Below are 15,393 nucleotides of genomic sequence, written 5' to 3' on the forward strand. Positions count from 1 at the left end.
TTCTGCTGAACACTGTACACTTATTATTATTTTAAATATACATTTAATTTATTATTTCAATATGTTTACACAAAAAAAACTGCGTTTGTTTGTTGTTGTTTACTTATTACAGTGTAAAGTAATCTAATTGTCTGCTGTTTTTCTCATTTATACTCTTGTGAACGTGTACCGTGAACGGATGTGCACACGCTCTTCCCGCGCGTCACAGTGCGGTTCGCGCTCCAGAGCGCTACGCTGTTTGCGTACGCGTGCCTGCGCATCTGGCCCTGTCAGTGAGTTTGTTAGCATACGCTGTTTGCGTAGCTGTGCCCGCCTGTACGCACGCGCCTCGGCCACTCTCTCCGCAGTTCCGTGCTGGCGCAGCGCGTCCTTCCTGTGCTCGTCCTCGGCCTCACACAACAACAAAGTATTAAATTCTACACTGGCTTGCGTGACATTCAACACACACTTTCCCAGTGGAGCACAATAGCACAATAAAGGTAAGAACTGGAATTCAGGAGCGCAGTGAAGCAGCTGCTGAATTATTGCATAATGTTTTGCGCGGGATGGCTGCGCGCGCCCGCCGCGGGAGTGTTCTTCATGGCCCGCGCAGCTCGCGACACTAAACCCGCCTCAGCGCGCCGCGATCCTCACCGGGTGCCCGTTTATCGAGTACATCCCGCCGCTCTCCGGTGCTGACCGGTGCTCTCCGACGCTCCGTGCTCGTTTGGAGGGAAACACCGCGGAGTATTCGCGCTTTTTCCACGGGTGTTGTTGATTCTTCGACGGTTTATGTGCTAATGCTAATATTAGCTTCAGCTGAGGCAAAGCAGACTCGCGTAGAAAACAACAAAATACCCGTTTAAACTTCAGTCTGTTCACGGAACACGGTGTTTATAGAGTAAATCCGTTCGATATCACATAAAAACACGCCTCGTGTGTTCGGCAGTAATTGAATGAAGTAGTTTTTCCCCGTGTGTGGCCCGTGAGGAGAGTCCATTCAGAGCAAACATGAGGAGTCCAGTAAGGTACATCACTGAGCCAACTAAACACCATTAATGACCACACATGTGCTGTTTATGACTGATCATTACCGTCAGTGTGCTTTTATTAGACAGCATTGACATTCGTGACGTGAAACTCGTGCTTGATGAATGTAAACAAAGCATCGAGCTAGCTTCAGAAATGCACAGATGTCATTCAGTGACCATGATCATGCACAATATTAAATTCGTAAGTACTTCGTTATGCCGTGAATGATTACTATCTTTTAACATTTAGAGTGCCTTTTAAAGAATATTCTGATTGTTATATAGTCAGTGGTTAATCATTTATCACAGCACCAAATGCTTGATTTATTTTTTATATTCAAGCATGATCATTGTCACTTTAATCTGTTATAAGAGATGGAATTTCCATAGGGAGAAAAAAAAAAAAAAAATATATATATATATATATATATATATATATATATATATATCTTTAAACATGTACCTTTTATTAGCACGATTTATTTGAACTAGTCAGTGTAACGATAACCACTAAAGCATGTATGCTCTTATGTGTGGTTCATGGTCCACTATAATCACAACTCAATATTGCGTAACCTGAGATGTGTCTATTGCGATATCAGTGGTGAAACGACATATTGTGCAGCCCTAATCCAGATGCATAATAGACACTGTATATTTCAGAAAAGGAAAAGCTTTTTTGCAAGAAACAGATTGACTAATAAAAAAGAAAATGGATTGGCGATTCACTGTTTGTTAATGTACTTTAACTGTGTTTTTTTTATAACCTCTTGTCTGTCTGCAGGATTTCGCTCCAGTATGTCCGAAACTGTGAAGTATGTGGACGATGAGCACAGGACCATCTTTCTGAAGCTACTGAACGAGCAGCGTCTGGAGGGAGAGCACTGCGACATCGCTGTGGTGGTGGAGGATGTGAAGTTCAGGGCGCATCGCTGTGTGTTAGCGGCCTGCAGCAACTACTTCAAGAAACTGTTCAAGAAACACGAGGTGGACAGCTCATCGGTCATCGAGATCGACTTCATCCGCTCGGACATCTTCGAGGAGGTGCTGAACTACATGTACACTGCTAAGATCTCCGTCAAGAAGAAGGATGTGAATCTGATGATGTCATCAGGACAGATACTCGGCATTCGCTTTCTAGATAAACTCTGCTCGCAAAAACGGGACATGTCGCCCGACGAGAAAAACGGTGACCCCAGGAACGCAAAGTTCCCGTATGATATGGTTAAAATGGGGCTTCCCATGGAGGATCCTCCGCTGAATCAAGACGGAGACGTGCAGGTGCTCGGAGATCAGGACGACACGCCGTCGGATGATATCGTGGAGGAGGCGCAGGGCAATCACGAGCTGGATAAATCGCCTAATAATGCCCTGCAGGTGCAGGAGGCCATCCTGAAGGAGCTGGCGCAGGAGGACGTGCCTAAAGTGGGGTGCTACGACCAGGAGGTGGAGGCCCTGGATGGAGAGCCCAAAGAGCTGGCGGCGCACACACAAACACTCTCCTTTGCGGACAGCATGGGCGATGTGAAAGACACGCAGCCGCCCGGGTGGAGCACCGCCACCGCTGACATGAAGTTTGAGTATCTGCTGTACGGCCACCGCGATCAGCTGGCCTGCCAGGTCTGTAGGCTTCATCACAGTGTTTTGTTGTTATTAATGAAGTATATGTATGAGGACGTGTCATTTTCAGTAAGCCCGCTGAAGTGCTTTTGGTGAACTGTCATGCCATTATAAGATCAGCATTTAAGTGCCGGTACACACCTAGCTGGAGCTAAACCACTAGCACTGATGAAACCTAACTGTGTTTATCCTTATTTTCTGTGGATATAAAGTAAAGCCAGTGCACTGTTCAGCTCTACAGCAGGCTGGATGTTGGTGTATCAGGGATTTGTTTTTCAGATGTTTGCTGAATCGTGGGCTGACCAGCAGCTTTCGATGTAAAGGGTCTCTTTTTTTATTTTGCTGGAGATACTGTAGCCCTATAAACTAAATAAAATAGTCATTAAAACATGTAAAAATAAATAAACAGAGTTGACTTATGCCATGGGAATGACAGAACAGAATTTGAGAGGTTTTAAAAACTTGACTTATCCAGGCCGCGATAAACCTTGAAACGGGTCATCTTCCCTTACCTATTTATTTCTGATGCACACATGCAAAGTGTAAAGAAAGCAGCGCACAGCACCAGTATATCAGTAATCGTCACCTGCAAACATGTGTGATAATCTTATTATCAAATCATTTGCAAATATTTGAGAAGTGTAGTGAAATTACAGCAGGCCTCTTTTTTGTGTTCCTTGTTGAATTTAGTTGTTTAATTGCTATGTCACATCATGCTCTCTGATTTGCTGCTTAATAACCAATCAGAGCGCTTCTTTCAGTCAACACTCTTCATTGCATGATTGACATATTTGATATAAAGTGGGTGTCGGACCAGGCGAGAATATATATATATATATATATATATATATATATATATATATATATATATATATATTAGAGCTGCACGATTCTGGCTTAAATGAGAATCGCGTTTTTTTTTTTATTGCTTAAAATTAAGATCACGATTTTCTCACGATTCTGTAGATGTAAAATGAAGGTTTATAAGAGTGGGCTATTATTATTGTTATTTTTCAAACATATGCTAAAAACTATATTAATATTAATATATAGGTCTTCTGTTTATTCTCATGCACAACACTTTGTGTTCGCTTAGAAAGAAAAAAGCATATCAAATGCTTGTCGTGGCCTAATCGTAACTCTGAAATGCAGTGATTATTTAAATGTTGTGCACGCTTTCGGTTTCATTTTCACTGCTAAGTGCGATTCATACTTCCCGCACGGCTCTCAAACAATCACTCTGTTCCACAAACTGAACATTATTTACAACTTTATTGGCTGTTATTCACAGCCTATGCAGGTTCTGTTCACTAAAGTAGACTTCATTCATAGGCGCGGGCCCGCCCTCTGTGGTAACAGCTCATGGTCAGCAGCTCACGTCACGTGTTATATTGCGGCGGCGAATACATCATTACATGAAGACAGAAATGGCATTTTTGGGTGAATTATACCTTATAAATACAGTATGTGACTCTTTTAACACCATTGGTGTCCACGTTGCTGAACAACGGATGTAAAACAGAGTGAAGACTTGCGGCCGCCTTGTCTTCTCTCCTGAACTCGAAAATATGATTGTCAGAATCGTAGAAATGCTGGATTAAGATCGTCTAGGGGGTCAAATCGAGATGGGGATCTTTTTTCGATTAATTGTGCAGCTCTAATATATATATATTTATATTTATATATATATATTCTTCTTTAGGATATGAAATTGTATTGTGGAGTTTGTGCGCTAGCCTGCAGCTTCAGACGGTGCTTGTTTAAATGGTCTTTTGTCTTATTTCATGCTTCAGCAACTAAAGAACTGCTTTCTAATTAACTGATTATATAATTAAATAATTAATTTAATTACATTCATCAACGCTGTAAAAGGAAACTGATCAAATTGAAAATAGTCACATTAATTGTTCACTAGAAGTTTATTGTTGGCTGAAAAACACTTTGCCATGTTTATAGCCCATTTCTGAAGCTAGGCCTGTCTCAATCAATGTATAGTCTTCTCGCTCAATACTTGGACGTAATTTTGGTGTTCCTAATATGATCACAATTACACAAATAATGTTAAAGTCATTTGTATGTTTGTGTGTGTGTGTGTGTGTGTGTGTGTGTGTATATATATATATATATATACACACGCACACGTAGTAAAGGCTGATGTATACTTCTGTCAAGCGCACGTGTATGATACAGCGCAGCCTTCGATTGGATGCATAGGCCTCGCTGTGGCCGTCGGCATTGCTGACGTGCACCTCTCAAAAAAAATTTAACCACACGTCGCAACAACGCGTAGCACAAGCTCTGTAATTGGTCGGCTTGGTGGCGCTGGCGAGTGTGGGCAGGACCGAGAGACGTGTGAGTTTGTTGGAGCGTGTATCGAGTGTCGAGTCCTGCAAAGCAGCTTTAAATGAAAAGTTTATGGTTAACGTTGTTGGATGTCCGCCAGTTCCTGCCTCAATGAGCGAGTTTGAACCACTTGTACATTTACACCAGCGAAAAACTTGACACACAGGAACATAAACACCTAGTGCCAACTAGTGTTTCGGAAGTGTTATTGCAGAGCAACAGTAACAGCGCGCAGAAGTATAAATGCACAGCTACACGCGTTAAATGTGTCATGGGTCACGCCCAACAGGTGGATTGAACATAAAAAATTAAGTTGTCCTCAAAAAAACTCAAGAATTGTGTTGTTTCAGATTGCTTCAAATAAGTAGTTTGAGCAAACAGGAAAGTGTGTGTGTGTATACATGTATACATCTGTCCTTCTCATCAGATTACACGGCTCTACATCCACTACATATTAAACAATCGCGTAATCGCTCTGTGCATGTCCACAGGTGTGCGGGAAAACCTTCATCGATGAGAACCGTCTGAGGAAACACGAGAAGCTGCACTCTGCAGACCGGCCCTTCATCTGCGAGATCTGCAGCAAAGCCTTCACCACACAAGCCCACCTGAAGGAGCACCTGAAGATCCACACGGGCTTCAAGCCGTACCGCTGCGAGGCCTGCGGGAAGTCCTTCATCCGCGCGCCTGACCTGAAGAAACACGAGCGGGTGCACAGCAATGAGCGGCCCTTCGCCTGCCAGATGTGCGAGAAGGCCTTCAAACACAAGTCTCACCTGAAGGACCACGAGCGCCGGCACCGCGGGGAGAAGCCCTTCGTCTGCAACTCCTGCACCAAAGCCTTCGCCAAAGCGTCCGACCTGAAGAGACACGAGAACAACATGCACAGCGAGCGCAAGCTGAGCGGCAGCGGCCTGCAGAGCGAGACCGAGCAGCTCCAGGCCGCAGCCATGGCTGCAGAGGCAGAACAACAGCTGGAGTCCATCGCCTGCTCATAACACACACACACACACACACACACACACACACGTCTGCGTTTTAGACTCTATTTACACTCGTTACTTTTTATAGATCTGTAAATGATGTTTTGGAGGTTTTTCTCTCTCGTTGTACAGTTCATACCGATTTTTGTTTTGTTTTTTAGTGCTGGGGAAACATTAATTGTATATCTAAAATAAAAGTTTGTTTTGATATAGTACATGTGTGTTGTGTATATTTAGATGTAAAATATATGTATATGATATACATTTAAATATCTATGCAAAAAAAAGATTTGTGTAGTTTCTGTATGTGTGTAAATTACAGATACGTAATGATAAAAAACATATACAAATATACATATTAGTACACACACACACACAAGTTATGTCAAACTGATCTTTTATTTTGGATTAATCGCCCCAGCACTATTTTTATATATATTTGTAAATGGTGCAAGCATTTCTTCTCTCGTTGTACAGTTCATACCATTTTTTTAATTATTAGTGCTGGGAAAAAATTAATTGCCTCCAAAATAAAAGTTTGTTTTGATAAAATGTGTGTGTACTTTTCATTATTATGTATATTTAAATGCAAGCATGCTTATACATTTCAAAGGATTATTTATATTTAAATATATATGCAAAACAAAGTTGTATAGGTTTTTTTGTATATGTGTGTATTAGATATATATACTACACAAGCACATCTTGTGTCAAACCAAACTTTTATTTTGAATGTGATCAGTCTTTGCCCAGCTCTACTGTTTTCTTTTTCTCTTGTTGTACAGTTCATACTGAATGTTTATTTTAGTGCTGGCCAAAAATAATCGTGATTAATCAAATCCAAAATAAAAGTTTGGTTTGACCTCATTTAACTGTGTGTGTGCTGTGTATATGTGTATATGCAAATGCACACAAGCTTGCATATATTTAATACAATGTCTATTTATATTTAGATATGAAATGTCTTGATATGAATTGTACATTTTATTATCTGTAACATTTTGTTTCCATTTATATGTTTATCATGTATATATATAAATAAATAATACACACACATATGATGTCAAAACAAACATTTATTTAGGATGTGTTTAATCTTTGCCCCGCACTAATGGTTTTGTTTGTTTGTTTTTGAGTATTTATGGCAGCTGATGGACGATGAATCAGTTCTGCTGCTGTACAGTGTTCAAACAGACACGTCTTGGATGTGAACAACCTGCGGTTAATCATTCCATCCGGTTCTTGAGGAAAGGTGTGGTGAATTTATTATTATCTTTTACACACTCTTCCGCATATGTTTGCTGTAATAAAAGACTGGTGCATCATCAGTTGTTTGTGATGTTGTTTTCTGCAGCTCCTCTTCTTCTCCTGCAGTGAACCAGCAGATGTTTTACTGTGTAAATTAAACACTCAAATACACACACACACGCGCATTTACTCAGCGCTGTGTGAACATCAATGACACAATGCAATACAGAATTGTTAGTGGAATTTTCATTCTTCAAATATTTCCCACAAGTTAATGTTGTTTAACAGAGCAGGGGCATTTAAATGTATTATAAATTATATTTTTCTTCTGGTAGATATTATTAATAGCCTCCTTAAGGAATTATTAAAAACAGCCCACTGTTGTGCAATGACTTGCCTAGTTAACCGTTTCACACTTCAAGCTGAATAGTATCTTGAATAATAATAAAATTAAATAAGACATTTTTATGAAAGCATTTATGTTTAATAATGTGTAAACAAATCTCAAACAGCTCTTCTGAAAAATCCTGAAAAAACAAAACCATTTCACATGAGGGTGAATAATTTTGACTTTAACTGTAAATGAACAGCCAAAGCTAAATCTGCACATTATATCATGTCATATATCTCATCATTTGCACTTCTGTGTTGTCAATAATCTTCAGGTTTAGAGTATGGAGTGTGGGATCTGTGGTTTAGTTTTCAACATTTAATTGTAATGTTAATCGTTTGCACTTTTTAGGGCCCGTTACGGTCTAAGCATATCTAGTTGAAGTATTCGGAGAAGAGAAATAATGTTTGTAGCTTAAACAGATTGACTATTATGACTGAAGAATGTGCTTTTTTAATCATTAAGGGATTTGAATTAATTTGTCAGTAGATTTTTATGGTATTTGAATCCATTTTTGAGTCAATAAGTTCAGGCTCCTCCAAAAAAAGCTGTTTATTTGGTTTGCCTTTTTCTGTTGTGTTTATAATTGATATTTTATGCAGACATACTGTTCCACAAAATCACCGCAATCACTTTAAAACAATGAAGCTGTTGCAGATGGTTTTTCAAGTTATTTGGTGTAATTTGTTTTAATATAAATGGTTAGATATTTTTGTGTGTGTGTGTGTGTGTGTGCGTGTGTGTGTGTGTGTGTGTATACAGTAGTCAATATTTGAAGTGGATCAAACATGTTTTTCAAAATTGTCCTAAGGCAAAATTGCAATGTTTTGCAGTAGTTTTATTGGTATTTTTTATATCGAGCAGTTCCAGTCAAAACATTTATGTACACCCAAAACCAGGTAAACACATTAATAAAGAAGAAAAAAACTAAATAATTACAAAAGAAATACAGCTTTTGTACATTATTGTTTAACCCAACGTGTCACTTAAATGTTGGTGAAATGTCTAGTAACATATTTTCCACCAGAATAACTGTTAAAATATTGATATATAAATATATATACAGTTAATGCAACTGGCAGCAGATCATCACATTAAGCCCTTTTTTATTCATGGATTTATAGAAGACAGCCTGGTTTCTGCTTCACATGACTTGGAGTATTTTCATTACTATTATTTTAAAGTCCTCAAATGGAATCCAGCACAGGAAAATATCATACATTTTATGTGCAGTCCATAATCAGATGTGTGTTTTCCTGCTTACTGTGCTGCTGTTCTTCTGCTCTCTAATGCGCTGTAATGCTCTCTTCAGCCGGCAGGTGGCGCGCGGGCTGATTTTGCGCACTTGATTAGAAGAGCAACTTAAACTCTTTCAGGTGTTGCAGGTGTCCAGCATTCGGATTCCCTGAGCTTCAGGATTCAGAACAGTTTATTTCACTCTCAAACCCTCGAGATTAATTCAGTCTGAACTTCAGTTTGCGTGTTTATTGAGTTGAGTTACTAGTGTTTACAGCGACACGATGAAACTGGAAAAGGAAGGACGAGAGAAGAGCAGCAAAAAACTGGAGAAAAGGTCAGAAAGAGTTTCTTCAGACGAGATAAAGAGATGTATTGTACTTTATTAAGTGTTTTTAATCCTTTAGAGAGAAGAAGAAACCCAAACACTCGCCTAAAGAGGAGCAGAACGGAGAACAGGTCAGAAACACACTAATAAATGCTCTTGTGTAGAGATTTACTCTTGTGTCTAGTCCGAATATGAGAAAGTTCCTAAATCATGAAGCATTCAGACGAGTGAAAAATACTGTCTTGTCTTCAGAAATAATACATCTTACATACGTTTTTAACGAGACTCGTTTAAAAAAAGACTTCAAAACGACGGGATACTGTGCTACTATACTGTGGGATAGTGTCTAGAAAACTTTTCTTGATGGATTTTTGAAGGATGATTTGATTAAGTGTCTGTTCACTGCAACTCGCATCTCCATAATATTACTGTCGGAAGATGATCTGAGCTGAAGAGGGTTGGTAAGCATCACAATCATACATTAAAATAGGAAAAAAGTGAAAACCTTCAATTATTTCCTCATAATTTAACTAAAGGATCGGTTCAAATAGACCGTAATTCAGTTTGCATGCTGTTTTCCTTAAGAGTTTAGGAAAGAAAAATCCTAAGGGAAAGATGTGATCTGTTTTAAGAACTATTTCCTATAGTACATCATGTAATATATAGTATATAATACTACAGCAGGTCATTTTAAACAATGTTTTTGACTGATGTTTTTACGTACTATAGTAAGTGCTTGAATTAATGTTGTAGTAATTTTAAAGTTATGGTGACACAACTAGTTAATCTCCAGAATTTATTTATTTATTTTGGTTAGTCTCTTTGTAAATCAGGGGTTGCCACAGCGGAATGAACTGCCAACTTATCCAGCACATGTTTCTTACACAGCGGATGCCCTTCCAGCTGCAACCCAACACTGGGAAACACCCAAACATGCACTACGTCCATTTGATTTAATCAGTTCCCCAATAGTGCATGTGTTTGGACTGTGAGGGAATCCGGAGCACCCGGAGGAAACCCACGCGAACACAGGGAGAACATGCAAACTCCACACAGAAACACCAACTGACCCAGCCAAGACTTGAACCAGAGATCTTCTTGCTGTGAGGCCACAGTGCTAACCACTCCGCCACTGTGATGCTCTTATCACTGAAAAATAATGGAGCAATTTTAAAGTTGCTATGGTAACAAAACTATAGTGCATGAATTAATGTAGTAATTTTATAGTTGCTATGGCAACAGAGCTATAGTGAAGTACATGTATTTATGTTGTAGCAATTCTACAGTTGCTATGGTAACAGCTATAGTTAATCATTTGATTTAATGTGGTATTCTGTAGTTGCTATGGCAACACAGCTATAGTTAATCACTTTAATGTTGTAATTTTCAGTTGCTATGGTAACACAAGTATAGTAATAATTACTGTAACTAATTATTATAGTAACTAATTACTGTAGATTTTGTTGCCACAAAACCCTGATAGCCACAGCTTTACATTAGTAACTGTGGTTAATTTTCTTAGTGATCTGATTATGTGTGTTAACAGTGTTTCGGGTGTACTGCAGTAGGTGTGTTCATGTTGTAAATATGCAAATCTGTGATATGTTGACTGTGTGTGTGTGTGTGTGTGTGTGTGTGTGTGTGTGTGGATCTGTTGTGATCAGATACAGTCAGATGAGCATCAGCAGGGGTCTGCACTCTCCAGGTGTGTTTAATGTTCATTTGTTTATTCATTTTTTACTTTTCTATTTTAGTGCTTGTTCAAGGTTTTCACAGATGCATGCTGCTGTAGGAACTGTACATTCAGCACTAGGGTGTGACAATATTTTTAGTAACAGAAACAATAATGTAATGGATATTTTTATGTAATTTACTGATCATATAAATAATTAATTTGAAAAACAGTAAAATTAAAATAACCTCAAAGCAAATTTATTGATAGCAATATTGGAGATTGATCTGTATATAGTCTTGAGGAGTGAAATAAATAAATAAAAGCAGGTCATTTAGTACCATATTCTCATAATATCTATAAATAAACAAAAAAAGATCTTACTGTACTGAACATGTTTATTTACTACTGTTTGTTTCTGCAGAGGACTGAAATGTGAAGCTGGAGACGCTGATGTCAACATGGTGAGCTGGATGTATTGATGTTATTTATTACATTATTTACCAATACTCTGACATTATATCTTAAACTTTAAGTAATAAACCTTTTAAAAAAGGTCTTGAACACCTTTAAAGATGCAGTTGAAGTGTTGAAAATGTGCACTTTTGTGTGTTATTTTTGCAGGACATCAAAGTAGATCCTGATAAAAGGCAAGAGATCTCAAAATAAAACACTACATTAATATTCATATTTAGATCACTTCCTAAATATGCAAATCAGTGTCAAATGGGACCCGTTATGCAGAAGTCACTTTTATAAGGGGTTTAAACCCAGTTGTGTGTCAGCAGGGTGTGAATATCTCCAGCTTTTAATGGTAAACGTGAATTAATAGTATTTTTTTATAATCAGACTTGATGCAGAAACACTGTGATTGACATTCTGCCTTTGTACGTGTTATCAGAGGGGGAAAGCCCCGCCCACTAGTGCCCATCTCTCCATCTCATTAGCATAAGCAGCAGTACTGAGTGAGAAGCAGCCGTCTGTCCATTAGCCATTAGAGTGTTTGAGCTGCTGAAGATGATGTCAGCATAGACTAAGAGCATTATAGATGTGGAGTTCTAGATGAACAGAGACAGGAGCGACAGAGACTGACAGAAGCATGAAGAACACACTCGCACTGAAGCACATGTGACCAGCACTCACAACACACACTGCTGTTTCACATCTGACACACAGCCGTCTGTAGCTCCACCCTCTTCTGAAAAAGAGCACAATCTCATTTGCATTTAAAGCAACAGACACCAAAACACCACAATTAAGATCAACGCCTGATAGGGTCAGTTTCAGAGAGTTAGACAGCATTATATTTGTGTTATTATGATCTTAAACTTCACTACACACTCATCACAGATGCATTTCACATCTTGTAAATAATAATATTTCTCCCAGAGTTCATCATGATGGACACGAGGACTCCAGTTCATCAGAGAACAACGAGAAGCTGCTGAAGGTGTGATGATGTTTGTTTCGTAGGTTTGCTGTCGTTGAGCTCCGTCTGTGATTTTCAACTGTTTCTGGTTTGTTTTTAGTCTCAAACCAAGATCAGTAAAGAGCATCAGAATAATGAGACGAAGAAAGAACAAACTGCGGATCTGCACCTGAAACAGGAGAGCGACTCTGAGCAGGTGTGTGTGTGTGCAGATCTCAGAGGATGATTCCTTGAAGCAGGATTAGCTGGATATCCAGTTATGTTTCAGTTTAGTTTGCACCAGTCTTTGGTTTTAGGGTGCATGAAGGGCAATCAGCTTTCGTCATTCTCTGTCACTATGGTATCTTATGCTGCACCACTAACATGGTACTGGATGGGTTATGTTCTGATTTTTATTCAGGTTATGCTCTGGTTAAATTCGGGTTATGTTGTGATTTTATATTTTGGTTATGTTCTGATTATATTCTGGTTATGTTCAGATAATAGTCTTATGTTCTGATTGTATTCTGGTTATGATACGGTTACGCTCTGGTTATGTTCTTATTATATTCGGGTTGTATTCTGGTTATGTTCAAGTAATATTCAGGTTGTGTTCTCATTTTCTGATTCTATTCATTTCTGATTATGTTCAGGTTATGTTCTGATTATTGTGGTTATGTACTGATTATTTTCAGGTTGTATTCTGGTTATGTTCAGGTTATATTTAGGTTATGTTCTCATTATATTCTGGTTATGTTTAGTTCTGATTATGTTCAGGTTATGTTGTGATTTATATTTGGATTGTACTCAGGTTATATTCTCATTGTATTCATGATGGATTCTGTTTATGTTTTGAATATGTTTGAGTTATATTCAGGTTATGATCTGATTGTTTAAATTGTGTTCGAATTACATTCAGGTAATGTTTAGGTTATAATCTGGTTAAGTCAAAACTAATATTAGGGTTATATTCTGGTTTTGTCCTAGTTATGTTCTGACAATATTCAGGATATGTATTATGTTCCAATTATGATTAGGTTATGTTCTGGTAATATTCAGTTTATGCTGAGTTAATGCTCTGGTTATTCTCAAGATATATTCTGGTTATGTAAAGGTTATATTCTGATTATAGTCTGGCTATGTTCAGGTTATGTTCTGATTGTATTCAGCTTATAATTACACTGTGGTTATGTTATGAATTATATTCTGGTTGTTTTCAGGTTATGTTCAGGTTATGTTGATTATATTCTGATTATGATCCGGTCACACTTAGCTTATGTTCTGATTATTTTCCGGTTATTCTCAGGTTATGCACTTATTATATTTAGTTTGTATTCTGGTTATGTTCAGGTAATGTTCAGGTTATGTTCTGATTATATTTGGATTGTACTCTGGTTATGTTCTGATTATATTCAGGTCATGATCCAGTTACACTGGTTATGTTCTGATTATTCTGGTTATGTTCAGGTTATATTTAGGCTATGTTCTCTCATTATATTCTGGTTATATTTAGTTCTGAATATGTTCAGGTTATCCTCTGATTATATTTGGATTGTACTCTGGTTATGTTTTCATTAAATTCATGGTAAATTATGTTTATGTTTTGATTGATGTTTGAGTTATGATCTTGTTAAGTTAAAAACTAATATTTGGGTTGTATTCGGGTTTTGTCCTGTTAAATTCTGACTATATTCAGTATATGTATTCTAGTATGTTCTGGTTTGTTCCAGGTATGATTAGGTTATGTTCTGGTTATATTAAGCTTATTCTCTGGTTATCCTCAAGATGTATACTAGTTAGGTTTTGGTTATCCTCAAATTATACTCTGGTAATGGTTAGGTTATGCTCTAGTTATTCTCTTGTTATGTCTTGGTAATGTTCAGGATACGTTCTGATTATCCTCTGGTAATGTTTAGGTTATGTTCTGGTAATATTCAGGTTATGTTTTGGTTATCCTCTGCTAATGTTCAGGTTATCTTCTAGTAATATTCAGGATATATTCTGGTTATCCTTTGGTAATATTCAGGTTATTCTTTGGTTATAATCTAATTATATTCTGGTTATTTTCTAGTTATGATCTGTTGTTGTTCTGGTTATCCTCTGCTAATGTTCAGGCTATCTTCTAGTAATATTCAGGTTATGTTCTGGTTATCCTTTGGTAATGTTCAGGTTATTCTTTGGTTATAATCAAATAATATTCTGGTTATGTTCAGGTCATGCTTTGGTTATTCTCTTGTTATATTCTGGTTATGTTCTGGTTATGATGTGTTGTTGTTCTGGTTATCCTCTGCTAATGTTCAGGCTATCTTCTAGTAATATTCAGGTTATGTTCTGGTTATTCTTTGGTTGTAATCAAATTATATTCTGGTTATGTTAAGGTCATGCTTTGGTTATTCTCTTGTTATATTCTGGTTATGATCTGTTGTTGTTCTGGTTATCCTCTGGTTATGTTCAGGTTTCTTTATAATATTGTTATTATTTTATGCAATTATCCGTTAACTCCTGATCTGAGCTTTCTCCATGTTCCTGAAGGAGCTGAGCATCACACCGCAGACGGAAATGAAGAACAGAGAAGATGAAGAGAACAGGGAGAAAGAGGAGGAGAGGGATAAACATCAACATCCGGAGGAGAAGAGAAAAAAGCAGAGTTCTGAACAGGACAAGCCGGAGAAGAGGAAGAAGATCAAGAAGGAGGAGGAGAAAAAAGAGAAGGATGACAAGAAAAATAAGAAGAGGAAGAAGATCGAGGAGGAGAAAAAGGAGAAGGGCGACAAGAAAAGTAATAATAAGAGGAAGAAGATCAAGGAGGAGGAGGAGAAGGAGAAGGACGACAAGAAAAGTAAGAAGAGGAAGAAGATTGATGAGGAGGACAAGAAGGAGAAAGTAAAGAAGGACAAGAAGGATGAGAAGAAGAAAGAAAAGGGCAAGAAAGACAAGAATGATGAAGAGGGAAAGAAGGAGAAGGGGAAGAAAGAGGACAAGAAGGAGGAGGAGTCTGACAAGTGGAAGTGGTACGTGCTCGACTGCTCTCCTTCAGGTAGTCTTTCATCATCATTTAAAGCTGGAGTGTGATTAAAGCTCTGAATATTGAATTGTGAACATGTGGAGTTTAAATGAGCCTGAATTAATGACGTCTCGAGTATCTATAAGTCAC

At 38.0% G+C, this 15,393-nt stretch overlaps 2 protein-coding genes and 1 long non-coding RNA gene across 6 annotated transcripts in view; 2 read left to right on the top strand and 1 right to left on the bottom strand.

Annotated features, from left to right (window-relative positions):
- Positions 1-343: 343 nt before the first annotated feature.
- zbtb14 (zinc finger and BTB domain containing 14) lies at positions 344-7,284 on the top strand. 3 transcript variants are annotated; one of them, XM_087308406.1, is made up of 3 exons: positions 344-1,212; positions 1,795-2,630; positions 5,465-7,284. In XM_087308406.1, exons 2-3 carry the CDS (start codon positions 1,809-1,811, stop codon positions 5,969-5,971), a joined length of 1,329 nt encoding a protein of 442 aa, XP_087164532.1. In that variant the 5' UTR covers positions 344-1,212; positions 1,795-1,808; the 3' UTR covers positions 5,972-7,284.
- Positions 6,956-8,505, bottom strand: LOC147831174 (uncharacterized). Its single transcript, XR_015525452.1, has 2 exons — positions 7,598-8,505; positions 6,956-7,400 (listed from the first exon to the last, which is right to left on the bottom strand). It is a non-coding gene; the product is annotated as an uncharacterized LOC147831174 (long non-coding RNA).
- A 464-nt stretch (positions 8,506-8,969) lies between these two features.
- Positions 8,970-15,393, top strand: part of top1mt (DNA topoisomerase I mitochondrial) — a 28,346-nt gene continuing 21,922 nt past the window's right edge. For both annotated transcript variants that reach the window (XR_015524372.1, NM_001442321.1), the window contains 8 exon segments: positions 8,970-9,168; positions 9,239-9,290; positions 10,824-10,864; positions 11,256-11,295; positions 11,456-11,481; positions 12,221-12,281; positions 12,361-12,456; positions 14,772-15,250. Coding sequence is in view for 1 of the 2 variants with exons in the window: in NM_001442321.1 (NP_001429250.1) it covers positions 9,116-9,168; positions 9,239-9,290; positions 10,824-10,864; positions 11,256-11,295; positions 11,456-11,481; positions 12,221-12,281; positions 12,361-12,456; positions 14,772-15,250 (848 nt within the window). In the remaining variant the exon portion in view is untranslated.

Source organism: Danio rerio, chromosome 24, assembly GCF_052040795.2.
Source record: "Danio rerio strain M-AB ecotype USA chromosome 24, GRCz13ab, whole genome shotgun sequence".
In the NCBI taxonomy this organism is placed as follows: Eukaryota; Metazoa; Chordata; class Actinopteri; order Cypriniformes; family Danionidae; genus Danio; species Danio rerio.